This window comes from Colletotrichum abscissum (assembly GCF_030869225.1).
Source record: "Colletotrichum abscissum strain IMI 504890 chromosome Unknown Scaffold_2.1, whole genome shotgun sequence".
NCBI classification, from domain to species: Eukaryota; Fungi; Ascomycota; class Sordariomycetes; order Glomerellales; family Glomerellaceae; genus Colletotrichum; species Colletotrichum abscissum.
Window position 1 is genome coordinate 237949 of NW_026850098.1, and position 25603 is coordinate 263551.

General features: G+C 51.4%; 11 protein-coding genes across 11 annotated transcripts; 6 read left to right on the top strand and 5 right to left on the bottom strand.

The window, feature by feature from the left end:
• Positions 1 to 1035: 1035 nt before the first annotated feature.
• On the top strand, positions 1036 to 2362 carry CABS01_00770 (uncharacterized protein; the record flags this gene model as incomplete). The annotated part of the gene is made up of 4 exons (XM_060534151.1): positions 1036 to 1200; positions 1255 to 1359; positions 1434 to 1875; positions 1932 to 2362. The coding sequence occupies 4 exons, from the start codon at positions 1036 to 1038 to the stop codon at positions 2360 to 2362; spliced, it is 1143 nt and encodes a 380-aa protein (XP_060401229.1).
• A 203-nt stretch (positions 2363 to 2565) lies between these two features.
• On the bottom strand, positions 2566 to 4460 carry CABS01_00771 (acetylcholinesterase; the record flags this gene model as incomplete). Its single annotated transcript, XM_060534152.1, has 4 exons — positions 2566 to 3438; positions 3497 to 3814; positions 3900 to 4229; positions 4317 to 4460. 4 exons carry the CDS (start codon positions 4458 to 4460, stop codon positions 2566 to 2568), a joined length of 1665 nt encoding a protein of 554 aa, XP_060401230.1.
• Positions 4461 to 5606: 1146 nt separating this feature from the next.
• CABS01_00772 (dihydroflavonol-4-reductase) lies at positions 5607 to 6892 on the top strand (the record flags this gene model as incomplete). Its single annotated transcript, XM_060534153.1, has 5 exons — positions 5607 to 5680; positions 5746 to 6173; positions 6251 to 6453; positions 6525 to 6714; positions 6768 to 6892. 5 exons carry the CDS (start codon positions 5607 to 5609, stop codon positions 6890 to 6892), a joined length of 1020 nt encoding a protein of 339 aa, XP_060401231.1.
• A 1061-nt stretch (positions 6893 to 7953) lies between these two features.
• CABS01_00773 (oxidoreductase) lies at positions 7954 to 8952 on the top strand (the record flags this gene model as incomplete). Its single annotated transcript, XM_060534154.1, has 1 exon — positions 7954 to 8952. One exon carries the CDS (start codon positions 7954 to 7956, stop codon positions 8950 to 8952), a length of 999 nt encoding a protein of 332 aa, XP_060401232.1.
• Positions 8953 to 9358: 406 nt separating this feature from the next.
• Positions 9359 to 10072, bottom strand: CABS01_00774 (uncharacterized protein; the record flags this gene model as incomplete). The annotated part of the gene is made up of 1 exon (XM_060534155.1): positions 9359 to 10072. One exon carries the CDS (start codon positions 10070 to 10072, stop codon positions 9359 to 9361), a length of 714 nt encoding a protein of 237 aa, XP_060401233.1.
• Positions 10073 to 10632: 560 nt separating this feature from the next.
• Positions 10633 to 11862, bottom strand: CABS01_00775 (cyanide hydratase; the record flags this gene model as incomplete). The annotated part of the gene is made up of 3 exons (XM_060534156.1): positions 10633 to 11615; positions 11669 to 11762; positions 11815 to 11862. 3 exons carry the CDS (start codon positions 11860 to 11862, stop codon positions 10633 to 10635), a joined length of 1125 nt encoding a protein of 374 aa, XP_060401234.1.
• A 1228-nt stretch (positions 11863 to 13090) lies between these two features.
• CABS01_00776 (FAD binding domain-containing protein) lies at positions 13091 to 14620 on the bottom strand (the record flags this gene model as incomplete). The annotated part of the gene is made up of 1 exon (XM_060534157.1): positions 13091 to 14620. The coding sequence occupies one exon, from the start codon at positions 14618 to 14620 to the stop codon at positions 13091 to 13093; it is 1530 nt and encodes a 509-aa protein (XP_060401235.1).
• A 1454-nt stretch (positions 14621 to 16074) lies between these two features.
• On the top strand, positions 16075 to 17154 carry CABS01_00777 (uncharacterized protein; the record flags this gene model as incomplete). The annotated part of the gene is made up of 1 exon (XM_060534158.1): positions 16075 to 17154. One exon carries the CDS (start codon positions 16075 to 16077, stop codon positions 17152 to 17154), a length of 1080 nt encoding a protein of 359 aa, XP_060401236.1.
• A 294-nt stretch (positions 17155 to 17448) lies between these two features.
• CABS01_00778 (uncharacterized protein) lies at positions 17449 to 19285 on the bottom strand (the record flags this gene model as incomplete). The annotated part of the gene is made up of 7 exons (XM_060534159.1): positions 17449 to 17555; positions 17607 to 17838; positions 17892 to 18202; positions 18263 to 18298; positions 18360 to 18481; positions 18533 to 19031; positions 19093 to 19285. 7 exons carry the CDS (start codon positions 19283 to 19285, stop codon positions 17449 to 17451), a joined length of 1500 nt encoding a protein of 499 aa, XP_060401237.1.
• An 850-nt stretch (positions 19286 to 20135) lies between these two features.
• CABS01_00779 (extracellular sulfatase Sulf-2) lies at positions 20136 to 24266 on the top strand (the record flags this gene model as incomplete). Its single annotated transcript, XM_060534160.1, has 2 exons — positions 20136 to 21674; positions 22518 to 24266. 2 exons carry the CDS (start codon positions 20136 to 20138, stop codon positions 24264 to 24266), a joined length of 3288 nt encoding a protein of 1095 aa, XP_060401238.1.
• Positions 24267 to 25158: 892 nt separating this feature from the next.
• On the top strand, positions 25159 to 25536 carry CABS01_00780 (uncharacterized protein; the record flags this gene model as incomplete). The annotated part of the gene is made up of 2 exons (XM_060534161.1): positions 25159 to 25346; positions 25464 to 25536. 2 exons carry the CDS (start codon positions 25159 to 25161, stop codon positions 25534 to 25536), a joined length of 261 nt encoding a protein of 86 aa, XP_060401239.1.
• Positions 25537 to 25603: the final 67 nt, after the last annotated feature.

Here is a 25603-nt window from a genome sequence, read left to right on the forward strand (position 1 = left end):
TTTGGGCTCTCGAGGCTGTTCTCTTTCATGCAGGCCTTTATGTCGAGGACCATCAATGGTCAATCTCTTCAAGCTTCCGCCTGGTCGGTATAGCATACGTAAGTCCAGGGCATAGAGCCAGATCAAAACATCAGCAAACTTTCACTGGACATTGATCTGAGAACCACAAACGTTTTCCTCAGCAACTGCCTGTTCATTCTACCGAAACCAACACTGCTCCAGAATCGAACGTTTTGTGTGGAAGACATTGGGGACGGTCCAGAATTTGATCCTGGCGACGACCACAAAGGATGGCGGATGCAACGACCCATTCATCCACCCTTTGGTGATCACTCTCCTTGTCCCTCGACCTGCGGAAAGCTGCAAGGATATAGAGTTCGTTTCTCTTTGGTCGTCTCGCGATCGGTAATCTAGGCTACCGGCCGTTTTCTGTCTACATGTACCCGCAGCCCTGGTCTTCCTTCACCTGGCCCCCAAACCCGCGTTCGTCCCTCGGCGAACCTCATGGTTGGCTATCCACCCTCCTTTCTTGGGAACGGAGACGCATAGTGGCCAACGGTTGACTACTCCTTCAAGTACTGCAGTAGTCTGCAGACTGTCACGCCCGTTTCACGCCACCCTCCTTCTCGGTTTCGATGCAAGGGCGGGCAAGAAAGGGAGTTGCAGACTTGTGCCTGGCGGGAGACATACGCGGGGGGCCGTTGTCTCCTCTGTTCACATACTTTTTGACTGCCCAATGAAATTCCCGCCTTTCCTTTTCTACCACGGAAAGGTTACTGAACCCTTCGGACTTGGACGGACGGGCTCTCCCTAGTCTAAAGCCACAAATTCTGCACAAGATAGGCCTGGCAATGGACATATAACCGTTCGTGGGGACCCAGTCGTCCCAGCTTATTGGATTCTCCCTCGATCTGCGTCTGCCATCTTCCACTGTTCTGGTGTCCTGCCCACAGACCGTTGGCCTCTCGGGGCCCACAACCTCATCAGACCAGCTTGATCTCCTGCGGCTTCAACATCAATCACTGCATATTCGCCATGGTCGAGGGGAACATTCCCGGCGAGAGCAATGCGCTCATGGTGCAGGTGCCGGCCATTGTCTTCTTCGTACTCACGCCCATCTTCGTGGGCATCCGGTTTTGGTCGAGGATCAAGATGAGATCCGGCCTTGGTTGGGACGACTGGACCATCCTGTTCTCGTTCGTGAGTCTACTCTACAAGAAACTCGGTACCATTTTGTTCGCTGACGCTCCCAAGATCTGCTGCCTGACTGTATCGATATTGATGATGATCTCCTGCGAGTATGGGTTCGGCCAGCACATTAGAAACCTGTCTAAACCTAATAAGGTCATGACTTTGCAGGTATGTAGCCAGGAACACCTCATGCCGCTTGGTTGAAGTGAGGTATCATGTAACATCAGTCTGACTGTTGATAGTTGTTCTACGTTGCACAGATCTTCTACAAGATCACCATCAATCTCACAAAGGCATCGATATTACTCCTATATCTTCGCATATTCGTCCAGCGGTACTTCAGGATTCTTTGCTACACGCTACTCAGCATCATCCTGGCCTACATGGTAGCGACATCGGCCTCTTCGATATGGCAGTGTACCCCTATTCCGAGAGCTTGGGACAAGACTATTCCGGGCACTTGTATCTCGCTTACTATGAACTGGTATGCGAATGCGGGATTCTCTATCGCTACCGATATCCTCATCATGGCATTGCCGCAGCACGTTCTGTGGCAGTCGAAACTCCCTCTCAACCAGAAGAGGCTGCTCATGATTGTCTTTGCTCTGGGCCTTTTCGTCACGATCACGAGCATCTTACGTATGACGACGCTGAACTTTTCCACCACAAGCCCAGACACCACTTGTAAGTAACAAAAAGACTCCATATGACTTCAAACATATGCTTACATATTGACGCAGTCGACATTGCCTCCACGCTCTGGACAGTCGTCGAAGATAACGTCGCCATCATCTGCGCCTGCCTGCCAATGTGCCGTCTACCCTTGACCTACCTCTTCCCGACATACTTCGCGACCAAGAAAGGGTCGTCTGCCGGCAGCTACAACACAGGCTCCGCGCCGCGAACGAACAACAGCAACTTCATCCACGCCGGTACGAGCCGCAACGACTGGCACCCATACCAAGGCCGCGAAGAGAAGAACGGGATTCATCTGACGAGCGTGCATGCCAGACCAAAAGTTGGGGACGATACGAGCGAGGAGTACATCCTACCTACAGCCGCCAACGAAAGGCGTGTGAGGACTCCGAGCGAGGAGGTGGAGGATCGGCGGGCTATCAGGAAGACGACGGCGTTTCACATGACTTATGACGAAGAACGGCCGAGAGTATGATCCTAGGGATATAATGTGACGGAGAGGACAGCTACGAGTAAAAAGTATGATTTCCCGGAAATGTTACTACCTAATCCTCGTTCTGCGAGGTGTAGAAACACCTTAGACCGGAAGTGACTACGCCGAATCTTACGTGACTCACTTTGAAGTGTCCTTACCTCCAACCGCAATGAAAGAAGGGTTATGTGAGAGCTATGATATGTTTAGGCTGCAAGAGAAGCAATAATTCTGTCGCGCCCAATGCAACGGTCGGTTGTAAAGCTGTCATACCGGCTGACATATTGGCCAGTGGTGTTCAAAAGTAAAACGTCCTTATTCTGTCCATACAGCGGGAACTCCGCGATTTCCTGTCCATGGGGATTTCCGCTTAGAGTGAAGCTGGTCATGTATCGCTGCAAGGCAATCGCAGTCTCTGGACTAGACATACCAACCCCGTTATCGGAAAAGGTGTATGCAACATCATCGGCGTGCATGGCTGGGTATACACCAAACTCGTACTGATGAGTCGTGCCGTTCAGCGCTCTCACGAGAGCAAGACCATTGCACCGGAAAAGCAAGTCCTGCATGGTGAGGGAAGTACGAGCGATGTGGTCCGTGTATCCATAGGAGCCATTGAGAATGGGCGGGTACAGCTCCGTTGCCATGTAATCGATCGAGTCAGCGCTGGCTCCGGGAAGGGTGACGGACATCCATTCGCGGTAGCCAGCGTCGTCTGTGATGTCGAAGGAACCGAAGAAGAGACCATCGTTGGTGTTTGAGCCAGCCATGACTTTGACTTTGGTATCGAACTTCCCCTCCGAGATCAAGACTGCAGGCTCGGCCGGGACAAAGGTGCCGTCAACTACCGGGCTGAAAGTGAAGCTTCCCAGGCGGCCTGCAAAGACCTGATCGCTGTTGGCTGCAATCACAGAGGCAGCAGGAAGCTGCCTAGCTTCGGCTAGAGTGCTGACGTTTAAACGCGATAGGAATTCGGCAAAGATATCGTCCTGGTTCTGGGCTGGCGGAGATGGGAGGATCGCTGGGGACTGCGGGATAATCTGTTGGAAGGGAACGGAGCCCTGGGAGCCGCCGAAAGCCTCCGGGATTTCCGTATTAGCCTCTTTCACCCCCTCAAATCACTTTTCCTTGACTCACAGTTGTCTGGAATACGATCGAACCTCCTCCAGCGGACTCTCCTGCAAGAGTCACACGAGCCGGGTCTCCGCCGAAAAGGTGAATGTTTTGTTGAATCCACTCCAGCGCAAGCCTCTGGTCGAGGAGTCCAGCATTGGCAACGCCTCCCTGGGATGTAAATTCTGGGCCGCTGAGGAAACCAAAGGCACCAAGGCGGTAGTTGAGAGCCACATAGACAAAATCGTGGTTGCCTTGTCTTAAGAGACCAGCAGGCGAACCGCTGTTTAGTCCAGCCTTGGAGCCAACGTCGTAGCCACCGCCGTAGATCCATACGAAAACCTGTTTGAGTAGCCAGTGTCAGCTCAGGAATCTTAGTTTCTTTGACGACAGGGGAATCGCATGGATCACAAGATGTTCTACTTACGGGTGCTCTAGTAGCAGTCTCATTGGACCTGACAGCATCAAAAATCTTCTTCGGGGCCACCACGTCAAGAAACAGACAGTCTTCGCTAGCTCTCGAGTCAAGGAGCTGACTAGCAGATATTGAGATGTTAGGACCGAATAGGTATTGGTATGCTTGTTCGATCAGGCTCGGCGTCCATTCCGGGAGGGCCTGTGGGCAGATTCGGGCCTCTTCACCCTTCTGCACGATAGACCTGTTCGTTGCAGGAGGTACCGGGGCAGCGAATCGAAGATCTCCAATTGGTGGGGCTCCATATCGAATGTTGGAAAAGTTGTATGCTTCACTCAAGGTCTGTGATGGGTGAGCTTTTCAAGGATGGCAAAATCAAGTGTCGTTGCATTTGGGGCAATTGCCCTTCAAACACAAGGTTTTAGTTACATCGAAGTTGAGAGCTTGATGAAGCTCGTAGCCTAAGTCTACAATCGGTAGACTATTTGACGTATTGCCTGTTTCGATGCATGACGCTGAAACGAGTGAGGTGCAGACGAGCGTGATGGTACCTGCAACGAAAGAACGCATCATGGGGAGAGCGAAGCCGTGTCAATCTTTGAATGATGACAAGTGAATCGAGTGTGCTTGCGAAAGAATGAACGAAGAAGAGAATTTGGTTTCTTTTAAACATTTCTACTGCTTTGTTGCTTGCCTCTCTTTGCTCTACTGAAGAAGACAGTCTTGATTGCTTCTACTGCACCTCGCGGGTCTCCACTGACCAACCAGTCTGTACGGACGAACCTTGAGCCGTGATGCAGCCAGCTGACGTCTGTAATTGCTGCATGTTGGATTACGATAGCAAAAACCAAGACTATAAGTCAAGGGCAAGGGGGCTTGAGTCAAGCTGCGGCCCGATTCCTTAGCTGAGCAGACACCAGTGCGGAAACAAGCCGCTCTTCTTTCCTCTTGTGCGTCTTCTCTTTCTTTCTAGAAGGTCTGTTCCTCCTCCACTCTAGCCGTCTTCACCACCTTGCCAGGGCACGCCGGCATTCCATCAGCCGGGATATATCACGACTTGAAAATAAGCGAGAGAGAGAGGAGGGAGAGAGAGAGAGAGAGAGAGAGAGAGAGAGAGAGAGAGAGAGAGAGAGAGACGCCATGAAGGTATTCGGATAGACGATGATGTGTATGGCTCGGATTTTGATTGGGCAGATACGCGTACGTGGCTGTCTGTAGTAGCCTGTAATGCTAATATCTAAGCCCGGGGCCGGATCCGTCAGCTCGGTTTCGGGAACGATATGAACCGGTTTAACTGCCGGGTAAGGCCATTCAGGAGCTACAGCCAGGGACACGGAGAGTCATTGTGGAGTGAAAGCTGTTTCTGTACCATTTCCGGGTCCATAAGGCAAGCAGTTACTTTCTTAGCGGGCAAGGAAGCACGGCCATGTCAGCGACACTGCGAGACATACTTGTTCCTATGTCCGTACACTCCGTCTAAAAGACTGACGTAAGAATATTAAGTCCGTTAACAACAAAGAATACTTGCAACTAGAGTTGGCTCACACGTACCTGTCAATTTACATATTTAATAATCAATTATTCCGTAGTAAAAATTGACTGTATTACTGGACAAGATAATACACATTGTTAGAACTTACGTGGTCGCATTTTTAATTTTCTATTCGTCAAGACTGAGCCACCTCCTTGGCAATTTCACATATCCAACCTTCTCAAAAAATGACCAGAGTTCTTCTTACCGGAGGCAGTGGCTTCATTGCTACGCATATTCTGAAGCTTCTTCTTGAACGCGGGTAGGAGACATTCCAATTCGCGAATAAAATGTATATGCTGGTCTCAACTAAAAGCATCCATGTAGACACTCTGTGGTCACAAGCGTCCGCAACCAAGCCAAAGCAGACGCTATCAAGCAGTCATATCCTGAAATCGCAGCCGACAAATTGTCCTTCGTCATTGTTCCCGATGTGGCTAAGAGCGATGCATTCACCGATGCCGTCAAATCTGACCCACCATTTGAGGCGGTCATTCATACTGCAAGTCCCTTTCACTTCAACGTGACTGACATCAAGGCGGACCTCCTTGATCCCGCTATCAACGGAACAACCGGTATCCTCCAAGCTATCAAGCAAAATGCCTCGTCGGTTAAGCGCGTGGTCATCACGTCATCCTTCGGTTCCATGATGGACATTTCCAAGGGGCTATGGCCCGGTCACACTTATGACGAGAGTGACTGGAACCCCATCACGATGGAACAGGCGTTACAGAGCGCTGGCGCTGGTTACTCTGGTGAGGTGACCCCTACTGTCTCGAGATCGCGCTGAATGCGGTACTTGATAATTGCTATGTATCTGACAAGTATACAGCAAGCAAGAAGTTTGCTGAAAAGGCAGCTTGGGACTTCCTCGAGGCCGAGTCTCCTGCGTTTTCCATTTCCACAATCTTACCACCCCTCGTCTTTGGTCCTGCTGTGCAGAGCCTGGCTTCCCTTGATGCCCTCAACACCTCAAACCAATTTATCCGCAGCTTCATTCTTGGCGCGGCGAAAAAGGAAATTCCTCCCACTCAGGTCAGTCCATCTTCCCTGCCATAACTCCGATTATTTCGACGCACTTCGGCTGACTCGAGTGTGTATCACAGAACCCCATCTTCGCCGATGTACGAGATGTGGCATTTGCTCATGTAGCGGCCATGGAGAAGAAGGAGGCTGGCAACAAACGCTTCTTTATCACGAACGGCTACTGCTCAAACCGTGAGATTATTGAAATCATCCGAAAGCGCTTCCCGGAATACAAGTCAGCTTTGCCTTCCAAATGCACTAAGGGCGGTGGTACGTGAAAACTTTGATTGCAACTTATTCAATGATCACTGACCGCTGTCTAGAACTGCCCAAGGAGGTTTACCAAACGAACACCACACGCAGCGTCGAGATTCTGGGCATGAAGTACGCGGATTTCGAACATTGTGTTATTGACACCATTAGATCTTTTGCCTCCGTCAAGCAGTAGCATCACAGTGCTCGGGTATCGGGGGAGATGACATCAAAATTGTAGCATATCTAGCATAGGAATGATCAGGATTGCTTCTATGTTCGAAATGTGTTAATCCATAGGGGTGATGTGCGATAGTCTAGAATTTGAACTTCAAGTAATATTAGAAAACCCCAAACCCGAAGAAAATGATGCTGCTATGAGGTGGTCTATCAACGTAAAGTAATCTGCACAGCAATATCCTAAGGCATGAAGTCCTGCGCCATCATGTACGCTTCATTCCTGGCCTCCTCATCATGTAGAGCCCCACTATGGTTTCCGGACAAGAAGGGGGTTTAGGGAAGCCATGGTTTTTCGTCAAACGGACGTAATGAAGCCTACCATTTTTGCAAATTGTAAACCGATAGAAGAATGAGATAAACAAGTATCGGTTCAAATAGAATGTTTGATTGGTAGGAGCATGTATAGTAGTTTCATGCGTGCTGATGATCCAAGCAACCTGTTGTTGTCGTCTTGTTCCAACATCGGCTGGGGACCGATAATGCGGCCGACGCGGCCGCCTGCGATGACTGAGTTCGCTAGAGGCCCAGAGCCTCTATTAGGTAGCAAGGAAGGTTGGAACCAAACATTCAATCGAAAAGGACACAGTATAATTGGAAACAAATTCTACCTAAAGTATCTAAAAAGAGACCACTTATGAACTGAATGGGGTGAGAGTCTGGAGTTCCCGGCTGGATATTCCAGCGCGGGCAATGCGGCCGCATGCCGCACGTTGACTAGTGAGTGGAGGGAGGCGCAATGCGGCGACGCGGGGATACGAGAGTGAGATGCATGCTTAGCCAAATCGACGGCGGATGAATAGGATACTTCTGGATTTACGAACATTAATTCCGAGAGAGGTCATGTTGCCTGCGCGCTGGTGTCTTTTTGTATGTCTGAGAATCGAGTATAAAGGGTCAGGTCGGTCGATTTGACATAACCTGGTGGGAGTTGAAAGCATATCACACCTCATTATACTTTACATCTCTATACACTTCAAATTCCCAACAAGCGGCTGGTCAGTCTCCCATTTTTACATCATGTCTTCAAAGTACGCCTCTTCCCATCTTTCTCCTCAAGGTCCTGGGGATGCTCGTCCTACAGCCCTTCAAATCATCAAAGACGAGGGTGTTGAAGACAAGCTCTCTGACAAGGTTGTCCTCATCACTGGCTGTTCCTCCGGCCTAGGAGTTGAGACGGCGCGTGCGCTGTTGGTGACAGGTGCAACATTGTACCTGGCGGTTCGCAATCCCGCCAAGGCGAAAGCTGCCTTGGGCGACATGTCCCAGAACGACCGAGTCCATCTCTTGACGCTTGACCTGAATGATCTCACGAGCGTCAGGGCCTGCGCCGCAGACTTCGCGACAAAGAGCAAGATCTTGAACATCCTCATCAACAACGCGGGTGTTATGGCGACACCTGAGGGCAAGACTTCCGATGGATTCGAGACCCAGTTTGGCACCAACTATGTCGCCCACTTCCTCTTCTTTCAACTCCTCAAACCTATTCTTGTTGCCTCCTCGACTCCAGAATTCCCTTCGCGGCTAGTCAACGTCTCTTCAAGCTTGCATAGAGCCTGCGAGGTCCAATTTGACAATTTTAATTGGACGGGAAACTACGACCCCTGGAAGGCTTATGGCCAGAGCAAGACTGCTCTTGTATGGATGGCCAACGAGGTGGAACGCCGATATGGATCTCAACACCTCCATGCCTTCAGTCTCCATCCAGGGGGCATCTTGAGCGGTCTTCAGCAACATGTCCCTGTCGAACTGAAGGAGGCATGGGGGAGGAATGAGGCCCTCGCCAAACATTGGAAGAGCGCTGAGCAGGGAGCCGCGACTACTGTGTGGGCGACGGTCAGCAAGGACTTGGAGGGCCGGGGTGGTAAGTATCTTGAGGACTGCCAAATCATTGATGCATGGGATCCCGCAACTGGTGATGCTGGCTCGGGATACGCTACGTGGGCGTACGACCAGGAGAAAGCTGAGAGGCTGTGGTCATTGGGTCTCAAGCTTGTCGGGCTACCAGATGCCGAGTAAGGCCATCCTTCGGACCGCCTGGAGATGCTATAAATAGTACGAGCTTACTGGTAGAAGCATGAGATCTTAAACAGTACTCCAAAAACTATATCGTTGCATGCACGATCAAGTACGCAGGCTAAGTATGCAAGAGCATCACGTAGTGTTGTAATTGACAAGGCTATTGTTCACCTTTTCCAAACCTCCCATCTCAAGCCGTACGTTTAAAACCTGAAGTAGCCAACTATTTGGTGAGGACTCCCACAACATGGGGGATCACATCGCTGCTTGACTCATCCGGCGGTTGGGCCAAGTCCACCTCGCTCCATGAGCCAACCTGCCTCAAGGTCTGCCCAGTGGCTCGGCACAATTGACAAGAACCCATCATGTGCCCCCAAAAGATATTTGTGAATTCTGGGAAACAATGTCAGTATGATGCATGTCCGAAGGTGTAGGAAGGTTTCTCACGTTGAAAAAATGGGATAAACAGCCCTTGCTCCGCCTTGACATGCTCAAAGACGTACCATCGGCCGCCCTTCTTCAAGTAGTTGTAAAGCAGCTGTATGTTCTTCTCCGGCTCCGGAATGCTGCAGAGGCACTGGACAGTCATGATGCAGTCGACGCTACCGGGCTCGATCCGTCCGCCCCAAGCCGACTCATTCTGCAAATCCTCAATGCCCACCGGCACAACCTGGTAGGTTCCTTTTAAGCCGACCTCTTCGATACGTCGTTTCAGCGATGCAGCAGAAACCGGGTTCGGCTCGACGCCGTAGATCTTGGTCGGAGCTGCACGGGACTCGGCCTTGGCGGACCGGACGACGGTGGCGAGCGACTCGGTCCACATCCCACTGCCGGCTCCGATTTCGAGGACAACACCTTCGATAGGCTTGCTGGTGCCTCTTTCGGAGACCCGTCCGTCACGAATTCGGCCCTCCAGGAGCGGCAAGACTTTGTCCTCTGCGCTGGCTTTGGCTTTGGGGCCCATGAATTTCCAGAACTCGCCGAACCAGGCCTCTTTGAGTGCGGACCAATTCGACAGGGTCTTGACGTCACCGGTGATGGCGAGTTTGAAGATGGTCAACCATAGGTAGATCAAGGAGATGGTCATGAAGAACCATGGCAGAACGATCTTTGCCAACATTGTGATCATGTGAGGCGGTTCGATTGGTAGCAGAGACGTGAATACTCGCAATGGTATCACTGTGATGCTTTTGATGCTTTAATACAACATGAATTCGGAAACTTTACGAGATGTTTCCGTCCTCTTAGTCAAAAGCGCTTGAGCACGGATATTTTGGCGCCATAGAATGGCAGCAGAATGCAACGGAGACAAAAAGTTTGCCCCTCAGTTTCAAACCCCGCGCCGCCTAAGGTGAACCGATCATCTCCAAAACGTAACATGGGGCCGGGAAACTTGCTCGCTTCAATGGAGAGAGTGTGTGAGTTCTAGACTGAGAGCAAAGACAGGGTAGAGCGAACTAAGAATACATCTTTATCAGATAGAATGTAGAGTTTATGACACGCTTAGGGACGCGCAACTACAATAGGCACCAGTGGTAGACTTTGTTTCAATAGGCCAAAAGACCCGAGATGAGATTTTCTATGTACAGTCTGATCATTGTTCATATTACAAATGGGATTTTTACAGGCGGGCACTGATGTTCAGAGTCCCAGATTGCTGCTAAAAGCCAGCTAGAGCATTTAGAGTTTCTTGACAGGCTTAGCGGCAGGCTCCTTGGAGATGCGCTTGGCAGTCTCCTGCTCGTCGCGCTCGTGCAGCTCAGGCTTGGAGTCCAGGGGGCGATCCAGGCCGAGACGGTGGTAGGTGCTATAGGAAGCGATGCCGCCCTGGGGGTCGGCCTCGGTGACGAGCTCCTTGCGGCGGGTGTCGACCAGGAGGCGGATGAGGTCGGGGCGCATGTAGTGGCCGGCGAAATCGGCGAGGACCTTGGTGAGGTGGGTCTCGTTGAGGTCAATGTCGACGAACATGAGACCGTCAAAGTCCTTGTCGGGCTTGGGGACAGCCAGGCTGCCGTCGGGCTTGTAGATGCGGGCGTGGCCGTTGTAGTCGGAGGGGTCGGTCTCGGGCTCGACGCCCTCGGGGGTGTTCTTCTTGAGACCCTCGACAGAGAGGCGCTGGAAGGGAGCGAGGACCCAGGTGCCGGTCTCGATGGCATAGGCCGGGGTGACGAGCTCGGAGGCAGTGTCGGCGTAGTTGGTGGCCGGGTCAGGGGACACCTGGCGCTGAACGCCGGGGTAGATGGGCCATCCGGCGACGTGAACCTGCTCGCCCTGGGAGACGTTGAGGGACTTGAGGAAGGGGTTCATGTTCTCCCAGCAGTTGAGCTGGCCGACGCGGCCGATCTCGGTCTCTGAGACGGACATGAAGGTGTCGCCGGAGCCATCACCGTAGACGAGCTTCTCAACGTGGGTGGGCTTGATCTTGCGGCGGTGGTTGATGATGGCGCCGGTGGGGTCGATGAAGACCTGGGCGAGGTAGAGGGTGGCATGGTCAAGCTCGGCGAAGCCCATGGAGACGAAGATCTGGTTATCGCGGGCGGCGCGGCGGATACGGCGCATCTCCTCAGAGTCGACGCGGAGGGAGTTCTCGCGGTACTTCTTGAGCATGGGGAGGGACTGAAGGTAGGTGACCTTCCACATCCAGTAGGGGTAACCGGGGATCCCTGTGGGGGTATTAGCATGCTGAAGAAGTTTGAGGCCAGGAGGGGTCACTTACAAACTTCGGGGAAGGCAACAAGCTTGCAGCCGGCCTGACCAGCCTCGTTGATGAAGTTGATGGTCTTCTGAACACCACCCTCAAGGTCGAACCACTAGGAAAGTCAGTTATCAGTGGAAAGGGAGGAAGATGGCATCGAGGCTTACACCGGGCTCGGAGGTGACGGCGGCGGCCTTGTACTTGGTGATAGGCATGTTGGCGGGTGTTGTTATTGGAAAGATTCGAAGGGAGTTGAGTCGATGATTGTATGAGACTAGAAGTCTTGATGATTGATGATCTTGTGTGAGTGTGATGATCTGGAAGGAAAAAGAGATGAGCCAAGTCGCGATGCTGAAGCCTTTTTATGATTTCTTCTTCCTCTCAAAACTGACTTTGTTGAAATGGATTGACTAATTTCACGCCGTCGGGCTTTGCGAACCATCTTGCAGACTGCATTTGACAAGTTGCATTTCTGAGTTCTTCAACACAGGTTGATGTCAGTTGCTCGCTTGATTTACAAACGCCGTATGTGGTACTACCTATTGATGCGATCCGGGCATTCGGGTCGAGTTGCGCAAGTTTCTAGTCCGCATTTCATTTCCATAGGCCGCCAACACCTTTGTGGCGTGACTGATGTTCGAGAAGTTCCGAGCTGACGAACAGTAACCAGACGAACAGACTGTGACACGACTCAAGCACTGCGGATACCAACATCATTCCTCACAGGTGGTAGGTAGCAGAGACTCGGAAGAACGCGCATCAAGCAGTCCCCTTGGACCTAATTCCGAGCCATGCGAACTTCGTCCGGGTGCCACGGGAAAGCTGGGCAAAAGCCGCGCTGCAGAATGGCATGTTGCCTCTGACGTAAACAGTACCCCGACTGCCGCTTTGCTCCGGGTCGATCAGGCGAGATCTTGTGGGTGCTCTTAATTTAGTTCCCGTCTTCCCGGCAGCGGCGCGGTTCTCAACGTGCAGCTGGCCGGGGGGCCATCGCCGTTTGTGGATCTCCGGGATCTGGAGATCTGCGTGCGTTCAAACCCCGCCAGATCCAAACACCTACATCGTCTGATGTTCGGGGACGCCTCGATCCCGATAATCTGTGGGGAACCATGGGTGTCAGTCACGGGAGAGAAGGAATTTGCTAAATACTATGTGGAATTGTTCCTATCCACTACCGATCTGATAATGCTGTCTCTGCTGTGCGTATGGGCGACCTTGTGCTCTGCAACGAATTGAATGCTCGCGACACACAGCTCTTCCTTCCGTGCGCGTATCGATCCATGTCACCATTGCGTCTCCCGACTGTCCTCGAACCAAAGCATTTCCTCGAAGGCCCTGACGCCTCATCCTATACTCAAACACAGTCTTCACCCAATGCTCCCTCACCCCCTGTCTCCAACTCTAGTGCTTCGTATATTGCTCTGCGTTCTGCCCGCTTCTGCTTCACTTCTTGAGGAGATAGTCGCGCTTCAGGAGAACTTTCATGATAGCCTTGGAGCGAGAAGGCTGTTCCTTGTAGGTCGGGTTCGGGTTGCCGAGCTTGTCCCAGAGGCTGGGAAGGCCGGCAGCACCCCACTTGTCGCGGAGATCATCGTAAAACTCCTTGTCGTAAATTCGCCAGAATTCCTCTTCCGTGTAGTAGTTGTCGCCGTAAACCACCTTGGTACCGCCGAGATCGCGAGTAGCCTGCTCAATCATCTTGTTATCCCGGATGAATCGCTCAAAGGCCTCGGGGCTGTCGCGACCTGGAACGTCATCAGGCCCGTGGATGGTCTTGGGACCCCACAATCGTACATTGACATTGATATTGTGGCAACGTTCACGGTTGCGACTGTCGGGAATGACTCTTACGGGGCAGATCCAGACAGGATAAATCCCCAAGTTGTTGTTGACCCAGTCGAGGAAGGCCGCAACGGTGTTTCCCGGCAGCGTAATATCTTGAAAGAACATTTTGCGGTTCTGTCTGCTATGATGGATACTAGCGAACAAGCACTCACCCTTCACGATGGGATTGAGAAGAAAGCGTGTAAGACCGTTGAAGGTATCGGGATTCTGACCGTAAACTCCCATCCAGAAAGAGGCTCTATCGTATCGGAAGAGATAATCCTTGATCGGTACCAGGTCAGTGACTATGCCTCTCATGTCGACTGAGCGAGATTCTGAAAGCGTGCAGAGCATGCAATTGGTATCTCTGACGTGAGAGACCGACTCGTGCACATGTAGAGCGAACCACTGATCATGAGCTCGGCTGAAGCGAACGACAGGCATGCCCTGCTTCTTCTCATCCGTCATGGTGCCAGTAATGATGACACCATCGTTTAGACCGAACATAATGGCATCGACGAAATCGACGGGCGAAGTGTCGGCGGTGTAGGACTGCATAGTGTTCAAAGCTTCGGCGGCGGAGTGAACTGGGAGATAGTTGAGCTCGACAAATCGGCGAGCAGGAACAAGCTTGACTTCGATGATTGTGCATAAACCGAGAGTACCACAAGAGCCAGCGAGACCACTAAAGAGGTCCGAGTTCTCGACGGGCGAGGCGGTGACGATGTTGCCGTTTCCAAGGATAACCTCGAGAGAAGCGACAGACTTTTCAAAGTGACCATAGCGGAATGAAGAACTCTCGAGCGCAGTGCCGGAAAAGGCGCCGCCCACGGTGATGCCAGGGAACTCAGGGACAACGGCAGGAATGAGGCCGTGCTTGAGCGTGGCCGTGACGAGAGTCGCTATTGATACATTTGGTTCCACGGCCGCGCGGCGCCGGCGAGGGTCGACAGTGATGACATGATCCAGCCCACTGATATCGATGATCTCATCCGCCTGTCGGGTGCTGGGCCGGGTGCTGTTGGTCGTCTTGTGATAAACGCGATATTTTATCCCGTCGCGAGCGAATTGTCTAGCCTTGGCGGCGATGACGCTGACGCGCCGGCGATGCTTGATCAAGCGATACTCCGTCTCGATGGATTCGGCCATTTTTCCATGAAGTAGACGTGAAGTGATTGAAGACTGATAAGGATAGGTCCGACGACCTACTTGAAGCTTCCGAGGGTGAAACAAAAATGTGGTGGTAATCGGCGGTTGGTGAGGTGACAAGTCTCAAGGAAAGCAACTCGACTGGAAAATAGAAAGTTGGAAGGAGGTATAGGCAACAGGGAAAAGTCCTCTGACCTAATCAACCACAGCGGGGTGAGGGTATCTAGATGGAGGAGGCCGGAAGGATGAGGAACTTCTTGGAAGACCAGTTCCGTGCCATGAACCCTGGGCCTTGTGAGAGAATCCGTGGCCAGGCAGTGAAAAGGCATGATGCTTATTGCCTCGTCGTATGTTGTGTGTGGGCGTGGCTGAGAAGGCGAGTGCAGGGGATGACTGTGCCTTCATTGTCTCTCTTTGGTAACATAAAGAGGTAAGACGGGAACCATCTTATGGCTCTCACAACAAAAGGAGAATAGAAGGAAGGTTCATTGTGACAGTTTTCAAAGGCGTGTCAGAACGTCGCTGTTCGAATCTCACTCGGCATACCAGTATAGGAGGCATGGGTCAAGACTGATCAGTATTGCTTTCAATCAGGTTTCAAGCTCCTTGTATCAGAGTGCAAAATATTGCCCATAGTTGAAGGGTGAATGAAAAGAAAGTATTCAAGCGAGAACTTGATCACCTTCACTTGTATCTCGAAAGCCTCATAGCTTACGATGAATGAGATCATAGATGGGGAATATCCCAAGCCTCAATTTCTCAGTCTTACACAAATGTTTGCTTGATCATCTCAACTGGGCGGATGTAATGTTAATTGCCTGGCATCCAATCAGCTTATCACATCAAAGGTGCGATGCAAGTGAAGTTGTGACGAAGTTGAAAAAGCAGTAATGGTGTTGGCAAACAGCTATCCGGTCTGTTCAGATAAATTAGTACACATTCACTCCTATGCTTTGGACGAAAGCTCAAATGTGATTCACTACAATGAGCCAAGTGAGGCATGTAGTGAGTATATGAGGCAGCTTATCCTGCTGCGATGAGACTCATTTTTTACTTAACACCTCAAACCTAATTATGCAGGAAGAAGAGAGAAAGGCAGTCACCGGTGCTCTTGACTTTGCAGAGCACCTCGGTTTGCTTGGGTGGAAGGAGTCATCCCACAAACAGTCAAACACCAGGCAAGAAGCATCACCACCAAATATCCTGCGGGAAAGACAGAATTACGCAATTTCCTCAAGATTTTGTTCCTGATGTTGGGAAACCACCAGTAAAACAGACGAACTTCCATTTCCACGCCCCCTGGTGGTCGCCCAACATCGACATCCAGTCTTCAACATCATATCATCCATCCACACACTAGTCTCTAGACTCCCACCATATTCCCCCCCAATAGCCGACGGATACCCCAAGCATCTATATGCACGCGCCGAATACAGCCTTTTACCTATTCAGCCATGTTCTCGTCAACACTGCGTGCGATGCGAGTCAGGGATGCCCGGAAACAGGCCAAAATGTTCGAAAATGCATTTGAACGGGCGATGGAACTGGCCAGTCCTGAAGTGATAACCGAGTTTGCTGCCTCCAATCTGGAGGTGTCATATGATTCCGACTGGGATCTGGAAGAGGGTGCAGAAGAGAACATGGAGTTTTGGGATGATCCACCTGTACGCGAATCCGAAAACGGTTCGAAAAGCGGGAAAGGGAAAGAACCGGAGGAACGTCTGCCATTCGTCTATCAGCCACCTCATGAGAATGATCCCGCGGACCAGCGTTCAGATATCAACACTCTCCTATGGTTACTTGCTGCCACAGATGTCGAATCCGATCAAAGCAGACGAAATACACCAAGAACGGAACCCAGCAGCAGCTCAGACGTATCCATGGGTGATGCCGAGGACTTTGAACAACGCGATACAGAGATGGCAGACATACAAGCCGAACCAGGGACTCAAAGTTGCAAGCGAGAGGGCATATCAGTTACAGAAACATCGACCCTAGGCAACCCACTCGAGGCAGAAGCCGATATACCAATGAATGATGCACTGTCGGTAACGAGTCAAGGAGATTCTGGAAAGAGATTTCCCCCAGGAGTTTCTATCGAACACGTGGAGAATGTTGAGAATGATGGAGGCTTGGAGCGGAAAGAAGACGACGGATCGCTTGAAGCGGCACAGCTCGAGAGTTCATCCGAATCTGCCATGGCACAAAATGATGATAAACAGCAAGTGGAGTGCCCCAGCATGGAGAAGAGACCTTCCGCTATCTCGGTCGAGTTTTTGGAGGGCATCTGGCACCATTATCACGAGCTGCAAGAGTTTTGCGAATGGGAAGAGGCGCACGAGTGGAATCGAAAGAACCTTCGCAAAATGCTCCGAGAACCCTTGAATAATAGTCGAGCCCGCCATCGACAGCGCTCTCCGATGCCATACCCCCGGTATGGACGATCGAGAAGCCCGTTGGGAGTAACCGTGATGACAGAGGGGGTTGAAGAAGACAAACAGTCGGCGTACGCGGCAGAGAATATGAAGTGGTAGTGACATGGAGACTGAATGGCGCCTTGGAGTATCTAGTATAGCATGCTCGACGTTTTGGGGAGCTTTTCGGTATCGTTGGATATTGGCATCAGCGGGGCTTTCTGTCAGTAGTAGAAGGACTGGGTGTAATAGCGAACATCACGGTTTTATGATTGCGTTAGACACACACTGGAAGTAGCGCCAAGCTTGGAAATTCATTTTGGTCCATTGACTCAACGTCTTGTGTTTGCAAATACTGTACGTTGCGAGAGTATTGTAACCCTTGAATGATGCTGAACGTGACCCTTACTCTCATTAAAGTTTCTCGCCGATGCTCCCGAAAACCGGCTTGGGCTCCGTCTCATCGCCATGTTTTTCAACGGAATTCTCTGTGTCGTTCCTGATAGACGTTCTAGAAAAAACTGGCGACTCATATTAGCCTTTTGCTAGACGTTCAGTTGCGGAAAACTTACGTGCATCCATCTCTTCAAGAGATTTCCCCTTAGTCTCCTTGATGAAGAACCAGACAAATACGACGAGTGCCCAATTGAAGATGCAAAACATCAAGAATGTCTTCCACCCAAGGTTCTGAACGGCGTGTGGCGTCGCTTGGGAGAAAACAAAGTTGAAGAGCCATTGTGTTGAAGTGCCGATGGCAATGCCAGCTTCGCGGATTCGAGATGGGAAGATTTCACCCATGTAAACCTGGATCTCGGTCAGTGGCGTCCTTTGAAGGTGCAAGAATGTTTCAAACTTACCCATGGTGCTGGACCCCATGAAATGTTGTACGACATGGCTTCGAGGTAGATCATCGTCATTGAGGCGATGGCTGTCGAGGTCAAACCCTGGTCTACGGATTTGGGCGGGTGGGTTGCGGTGAGGCAGGCGATAATGAGCATGTAAGTCCCCATCAGGAATGCTCCACCCAACAGCGAACCGCGGCGTCCGATACGTTCGACGAGGAAAAGAAGATAGAAGAGACAAGACACGACCTTGACCAGACCGAAGAAGCCTGTGATGAGGAGGTTATTCTGACCTGCACCTACGGCTGCGAACACTTGCGGGGCGTCTGCGGATAATGTCAGTGTTTAGGAATTGGGAAACACGAGTATGGTTTCTTGGATCTTACAGTAGGCCAGAGACGTGTTGCCAGTGAGTTGAACACCTAGAAACTATGTCAGCCCTGGTCAAAGGGGTGTATGTTGCATGCTTTTTTGGATGGGTACCGATTTGTAGAGCAATGATGAGAAAAATGCGGTATCGGTTGACAGGCTGGATCAGCTCTCTCCATGTGAGTCCCTCTTTTTGGTTTCTCTCTTCTTCGATACTGGCAATAATTTCGGCAAACCTGCGGTCTCATCAGCATTCATGCTACTCTTCATGAAATCGAACAGCTCACTCTTCTTGGACTTCGGGCGCATCACCACCCCGAACCCAAATCAGAGACTGCAGTGCTTCCTCCCTCCGTCCAGTCCTGGCCAGCCATCGTGTACTCTCCTTGCAAAGCAGCATGCCCAATCCGAGAATCGCCCCAGGAACGAGTTGCAAGCCGACAGGAATCTGCCACTGCCTCGTTGAAGACTTGACATGCTTGCTCACACCGTAATCAACAAAGTAGGACGTCATGACACCCATCGTGAAAAAGAACTGGAACATGCTGCCGAGCATCCCGCGGATGCTCTTAGGGGCCATCTCTGCCGAGTACATGGGGATCACGACGGTGGCCATGCCTACGCCGACACCGCTGACGACTCGAGCGACATAGAAGGCTGCGAGGGAGTGAGTGTTGATTGTTTGAACGATTGCGCCGGCGCAGAATATTATTGAGGCGAGGATGATTGACCATCTTCGGCCGTATTTCGCGGTGAAGGGCCAGATGAAGAAGCATGAGAAGAAAGCTGTTGGTTAGACAGAATTAGCAGAGGCTCTCTGACCGTAGAAACTTGGGAAGTGGCAGACCTCCCGCCTGGAGCAGACTTGTTGAGTTTGACCCGACGTTGGCTTTCTGGGACGGTCCATAACGAAAGTCTTCTTGGAAACCTTGAAAGGTGAGGATACCACCAATAATACCAGTGTCGTATGCAAACAAGAAAGACCCTACGCAGCACAAAGCTACGAGGTAGAATGCTCGAAATGTCCCTAGTTTCGACATTGTCAATGGTGATTTGTGGAAGGTCAAGGCTCAATTGATTCACCAATCTGTCGTCTAGTGATTATGAACGACCACAGGCTGTCTTATGTACGGAGGCGTATCCTAGATGCTAAACAGCAAACTCAAGACTCTGCATCTCCCGATTTAGATAGGAGTGGAAAAATACCATAGGAGAAAACAGCTCTAACCAGTTTGTCGTCGCCGGCTCAGCACGCAATGCTAGAGTACCCAATAGCTGACTATCGCAGCATCGAACAGACGAACTCCTGGAGCCATTTCCAGAGTGCTTCCAGCACGCCATACGGCCCCCGTTTCCAGGAGCAGGGGTCAGCCATGGACAAACAGAAAGAGGCCCAGTGTTTCCTCTCTTCACTCGGAATGTGGATGCCGGTAGTCGGCCGGGACGCTCAATCTGGGATGGCCTCAAGGCCGGATGTGTCCCCACTTGCCCGTTTGAGATGCCGGACCGACTACCGAAGCCTCCGGGAGAGCGTTTGGGGGAAGCTCCGGCGAGATACAGGGGTGCCAGTCTTCCGTTCCTGTTGGTTTTCTGAGAGGTGCCTTTTGAAGATGCTTCGGTAAGGTAACATGCCATGTTCGATTCGCGTCAAAATATGTTCCACATCACTTGAGCAGCTCAAGAGGTTCATTGCCAATGGGCAAGATTATGGGGCATAGCTTTGGAGGGGCTTTGCTGCAGGGTTGGAGCTATCCCAAGCTTGATCCCATGCCCCTTCATTCAGTCACTCATTGTCATTAAAACCCTCCAAACAACTGAAGTCTCGCCTGCACCCTTCACATTTCAAACCTCTCCTCTGTTGTCGCTCCTCAGCTGTCGCAAATACTGAAAATGACGGATACAAGGCCCAACATCCTCTTCATCATGGCTGATGACCATGCCTCCAAAGCCGTCAGCGCCTACGGAGCTGGCATCAACCACACTCCAAATATTGACCGGCTCGCAGCGGAGGGAATGAAGTTCAACCACTGTTATGTCACCAACTCCATTTGCACTCCGTCCCGCGCTGCCATTCTCACGGGTACCCACAACCATGTCAACGGCGTCATGACGCTGAACGACAACATCAACAAGCACTTGCCAAACGTCGCGAAGCACATGCGTACCGGCGGGTACAGGACGGCAATGGCCGGCAAGTGGCACTTGGGCGAAGGCAGACCACACGAGCCCACCGGCTTCGACTACTGGTCTGTTCTCCCCGGGCAGGGCGATTACTGGGACCCCGAGTTCATTGAGCCAGCGGGAGAAAAGGTTGAAGATGGCTACGTTACAGACATCATCACCGACAAGTGTCTCGACTGGATCTCCAAGACACAAAACACCGACAAGCCCTTCTTCCTCATGTGCCACCACAAGGCTCCGCACCGCTCGTGGGAGTGCGACGAGAAGCACAAGGACCTGTACAAAGACCCGATACGCGTTCCCGAGACATACGATGACGACTACAAGAACCGCGCAAAGGCTGCAAAGGTTGCAAAGATGCGTGTTGCAGAAGATATGACGTACCAGGACCTGGGTCTTGTGCAGCCAGACGGTGGTAACAAGGTCGGCGAGCGTGTCGTTCAGGAGGCGGGCTCTGCGCAGCGCAAGATTCCCGTTGATGCCAAGAGACTGATCGATAAGGAAGATGGGACAGTGTTCACCTTTAAGAGCCAGGACGACCTTGCTCATTTCAAGTTCCAGAGGTACATGCAGCGATACCTGCGAACCATCCAGTCTGTCGACGACAATGTCGGGCGAATGCTTGACTACCTCGAAGAAAACGGGCTTGCAGAGAACACCATTGTAATCTACACCTCAGACCAGGGCTTCTTCCTTGGTGAGCACGGATGGTTCGACAAGCGATTCATGTACGAGGAATCTTTCCAGATGCCCTTCCTCATTCGATACCCGGCGGGAATTGCCAAAGGCTCTGTTTGCGACGACATCATCTGCAATGTCGATTTTGCGCCTACCTTTCTCGATTTCGCAAACCTTCATATCCCAAGCTACATGCAAGGCGAATCTTTCCGGCAGTTACTGGAGGGGAACACACCAGCAGATTGGCAGCAGATTGCCTACCACCGGTACTGGATGCACAATGATATTATCCACCACGCCTATGCGCATTATGGCGTCAGAGACCAGCGATACAAACTCATTTACTGGTACAACGAGCCGTTGGAGGCCAGTGGCGCTAGGCCGGGCGGAGAGAAGGATAAGGAGTGGGAGTTGTTCGATTGCGAGAAGGATCCATTGGAGCTGTTCAATGTTTACCACGACCCAGCTTACGCCGAGAAAGTGAAGCATATGACGAGATTGCTAGAGTTGAAGATGGAACAAATCGGCGACGAGCCAGTTCATCCCAGAGGTGTTGATACTGGCGGGTCAGTGAGTTTAGCAAGCAAATTGTAAGGCAGAACCAAAGATATGCTACTTCTTGTAAGCATGACTGCTTGACTACGATGACAGATCAGGGTCATAATTCGATGATAGTCTCTGGATATGCACGATCAAGACTTCAGTAGTTGTCATATCGGATGACTTGAATCGAAAGTCAATTATCAGAACCTCGTAGTGGCATGTTGGAGATTCATGGTGGAGAGGTGGATTCGATCTCCCAGCAAGGGTTCGTCGAAGTGAACAGGGATAAACCGCTCGCCAACTCCCGTAATTGGCTCACCAGGGCCCATTCCTGGATGTCGTTACCCTATCCACTCCTCGCGTCATGGCAGTCTAGCTCGAGTAGGTAAAGTGTAGACTCCCTCCGCATTCATGTTTGCGCTCTCATACAGAGAGATCCGGAGAATCATTCAAGAAACCCGGTTCCGAGGACGAGGAAACAGACTTCGAGTGAAAAGGCGGAATCCAAACCTTTCCTATCGTCCATCCATCCCCCGAAATCCATCCCGCCGGCTTGCTCAAACGACTCCTCCGACATATCATGCTTGCTCAAGCTCAAGCTTCCATGGCATAGAATTATTATCAACTTCTATTGTAAAGTTACGGAACCGAACGACGCTGAGTTGCGGCAGGGCACTGCAACATGAGACGAGGTCGACAATGAAGTGCCAGGATGCCAAATTTTCAACAACAACATGATGGACTCTTTCGTTGGCTGCTTTCAAGCTGGCCCAAGCACGACGCGTCAGACTTGTTCTCAATGCCGGTGGCGCAAGGTCAGTCCGCTGGAATCGTACCGTTGGTCTGTGGCCGTGAATTGACCTGAATCAGGTCAAGTGCGAAGGTGGCAGTGAACTGCGTTGCGGCACGTGTGCTCGTCTTGGGCTGGATTGTTCGCTTGCCGCCATCGAGGAAGTTGGACCAGATTTTCACTTTGGCAAGCAACAACTGGTCTCCACCAAGCCGCGACGCCTCAGAGGCACCCGGGCGTGTAAAGCTTGTCGAGAAAAGAAAGTCCGCTGCTCCGGCACATCACCGCGATGCACAAACTGCGCGCGCCATGCTAGAGAGTGCACATACCCGACGCCGGCACGAAGTGCGAGGGCATCTTCCCCGCAGAGCACCTCTACCGAGGGAGACGAGTCCTGCGGAGTCGAAGTCGGCCAATTCCTCGCCGGCGCCGTGGAAAGCTTCTTCGAGAAGGTTTACCCTCTTCCATCCCACGCATTTCTGCACCCCGAGACGACCAGGGAGCGTTGTCGAGAGGGGAGGATTGACTCGGCCCTGGCACACGCCATCTGTGCTTTGGCGACCCTTCACTGTGGTTCGGATCTTCAGACTCGCGACAGAGCTACGCCGTGGGTTCAGACGGCGGAACAAAAGATATGGCAGCACCTCGAGAGCCCTACCATACCGCGTTTGCAGGCCCTGCTGCTCGTGATTCACTATCAAATGGAGACTGGAAAGTTCCAGAGAGCGTTCATGCTTACGGCTACTGCGGCTAGGTTTGCAGCTGCGATGCGACTGAACCATGAGAGGCCTGATCTCGACTTTGTCGCGCAGGAAGTACGCCGTAGGATCATGTGGTCGCTGAAGATTACTGAAAGGTACTTTTCAGTTGGCTTGCCCGAATTTGAAGCTTGCCCTATCGAAACGATTTACCTGCAATACCCCTCAGATGAGAATGATTTCAGCAATGATGGAGGTTGTGGTGATGGGGCCTCCTATAGACTCTACGTGAACTTGGAAATAACTCGGAGGGACATTATGAAGTTGACAAGAGGAGTGACTCTTTGCGACCAGCCTTTCTTGCCTTTGACGAAACTCATTGGCGACTTCGAAAGCGACCTGGTCGAAATCGGATCGCTGTTGCCAGACGGAACGAACTTTTCTATGGTCAATATCGGAGCCCTTGAAGGCGACCGATGGCTGCGGAGACGGCTATTCATGCACATTTCATTCCACCAAGCCCATTGCGACCTGTACCGAATCCTGCTTTCAGGATATCCCGAAGCAGCACCTCGCGTGGTTCTCGAGGCAGTAGACATGGACTACATCACCATGGCAGAACAAAACTGCCTTAAACATGCCACCGCCATCATTCAGATCTTGACCAGCCTCAACCAACACAGCACAGAACTTCTGCTTCTCGAATTCGACACGGCTATTTGCGCCTACCACGCCACGAGGCTCTTGCTTTTCATAGCCCGAGCACAAAGAACGCCGGGCTGTCCCTCACCAGAGTTTGCCTTGAGCCGCGCGGCTTTGTGTCTGGCTGCGCTTCAGCGTTTCTTTCCTTCCTCCGCACTGGTCAAGCCCATCATCGACGATATGGAGCGACTTTCCCGGGGCCATGCACCTCAAGAAGCCGGGATAGGCGGGCTATCGTCGCCAGAGTTTCAAGAAGGAAGACGGAATCTAGAACAGCGACTTTCAGAGGTAGCAAAAGCGAGACAGAGGCTGGCAATTCACAGTCTGCTGAGACAAGCCGACTTTACCGACGAGGATGAGGGAGACGATTACTCTTCTTCCATGTCTGCGTCCGGGTTGTCCCCAATCATGATAAGGCGAACGCCCTAGACTCTACAGGCAGCTTCTAGACTCGGACAGTGGCGGCAGCAGGTCCGGGATGCGTACCCCGCGAAAGAGCAGAGTTTCTACGTCCGCAGTTCGGATAGCTGCGGGCGGCCTTTCTGACGAGGCACCGTTCTGATGAAACTGGTGGAGACGCCTGACTAGCAAGTAACTATGCATTTGGACTCGCTTACTGGTGTCAGCAACAAACATATTAACCGAGTTTGAACATGTGGCTCTTGTTACCATTCCTGAGTATGCAAACTCTCTGTTTCTCGTCAAGGTGGAGCTTGGTGTGTTAAACTCTGGCATAGGGAATAAGAAACCAATAAGAAGTTGTAAAAGTTGTTGCATGCGCTTATGCATAGAGCAAAGACGATGATGTGACACGCTCCACGCGATACTTGCTCATACCAGGTGCGCAATATGATCGAACCCAGTAGAGTGGAAAGCGACATCCAAGCCACCAAGAAGGCGGTTCGTGGAGCTGAAATAGAGTTTGTCTTTTTCCGCAGGTTACTTAAGCTATTCTGTAGTGTTATGTATTTTTCTGTCAAAGGCCCCTCTCCTCTGTAACCACTCAGCGTTTCAGTCCGGCCTCACGGCGTTCCCGTTCTCTGGGTTGACAAGAACGTACATGTCAGGCGCCGTCTCATGTCCCCTGTTGACATGACTCAACAACAAGGCAAACACGATGATGGCTCAGAGGAACAGGTCAAGAACAACATGAATTTCGAGGTGGCGGGCAAGCAGAAAGAGATAAATATCGTTGAAAGCCCGCCAAGATGGTTGGAATAATAATCATCTCCAGCGCACCATCTTACTATTCACTCAACGATTTCATCAACTTTATCACACATAATACCTAAATCAGACTTTCCGGTTAAAGTCCAGCAAAATGAAGTTCTCCGCCGTCATCCTCTTTGTTGCTTCAGTCGCCGCCGTTGCTCTCGATACCGATGTCCCTCCTGCGCTCAGCCAGCCTGGTCGCCGTGGTGTTGACTGCGGGGCTTGCGACAGACTGAACTTCTGCCCTGGCAAGCCCAACAACAATGTCGAGTGCGAGCTTGACGGCTGCTGCAAGAAGTAAACGATTTCCTCGGGCTTCCAACTGAAAATTGAGATATCAACATGTACGTAATCAGATCTATTTTCTTTTTAAATCTTAAGCTGCGATACACAAGCTAACAATCACGCAGACAGCGCGCTTCGGATACCCATCACGGTTGCCGTATTTCTGACATGTGGGAACTTGGTGAAGTCAACGTTCAGATGATCAAAGGTCTTAGCAACCTGATCTCAACTACCTTACCTTACCCAATACAATTGTTCAACCAATTTAT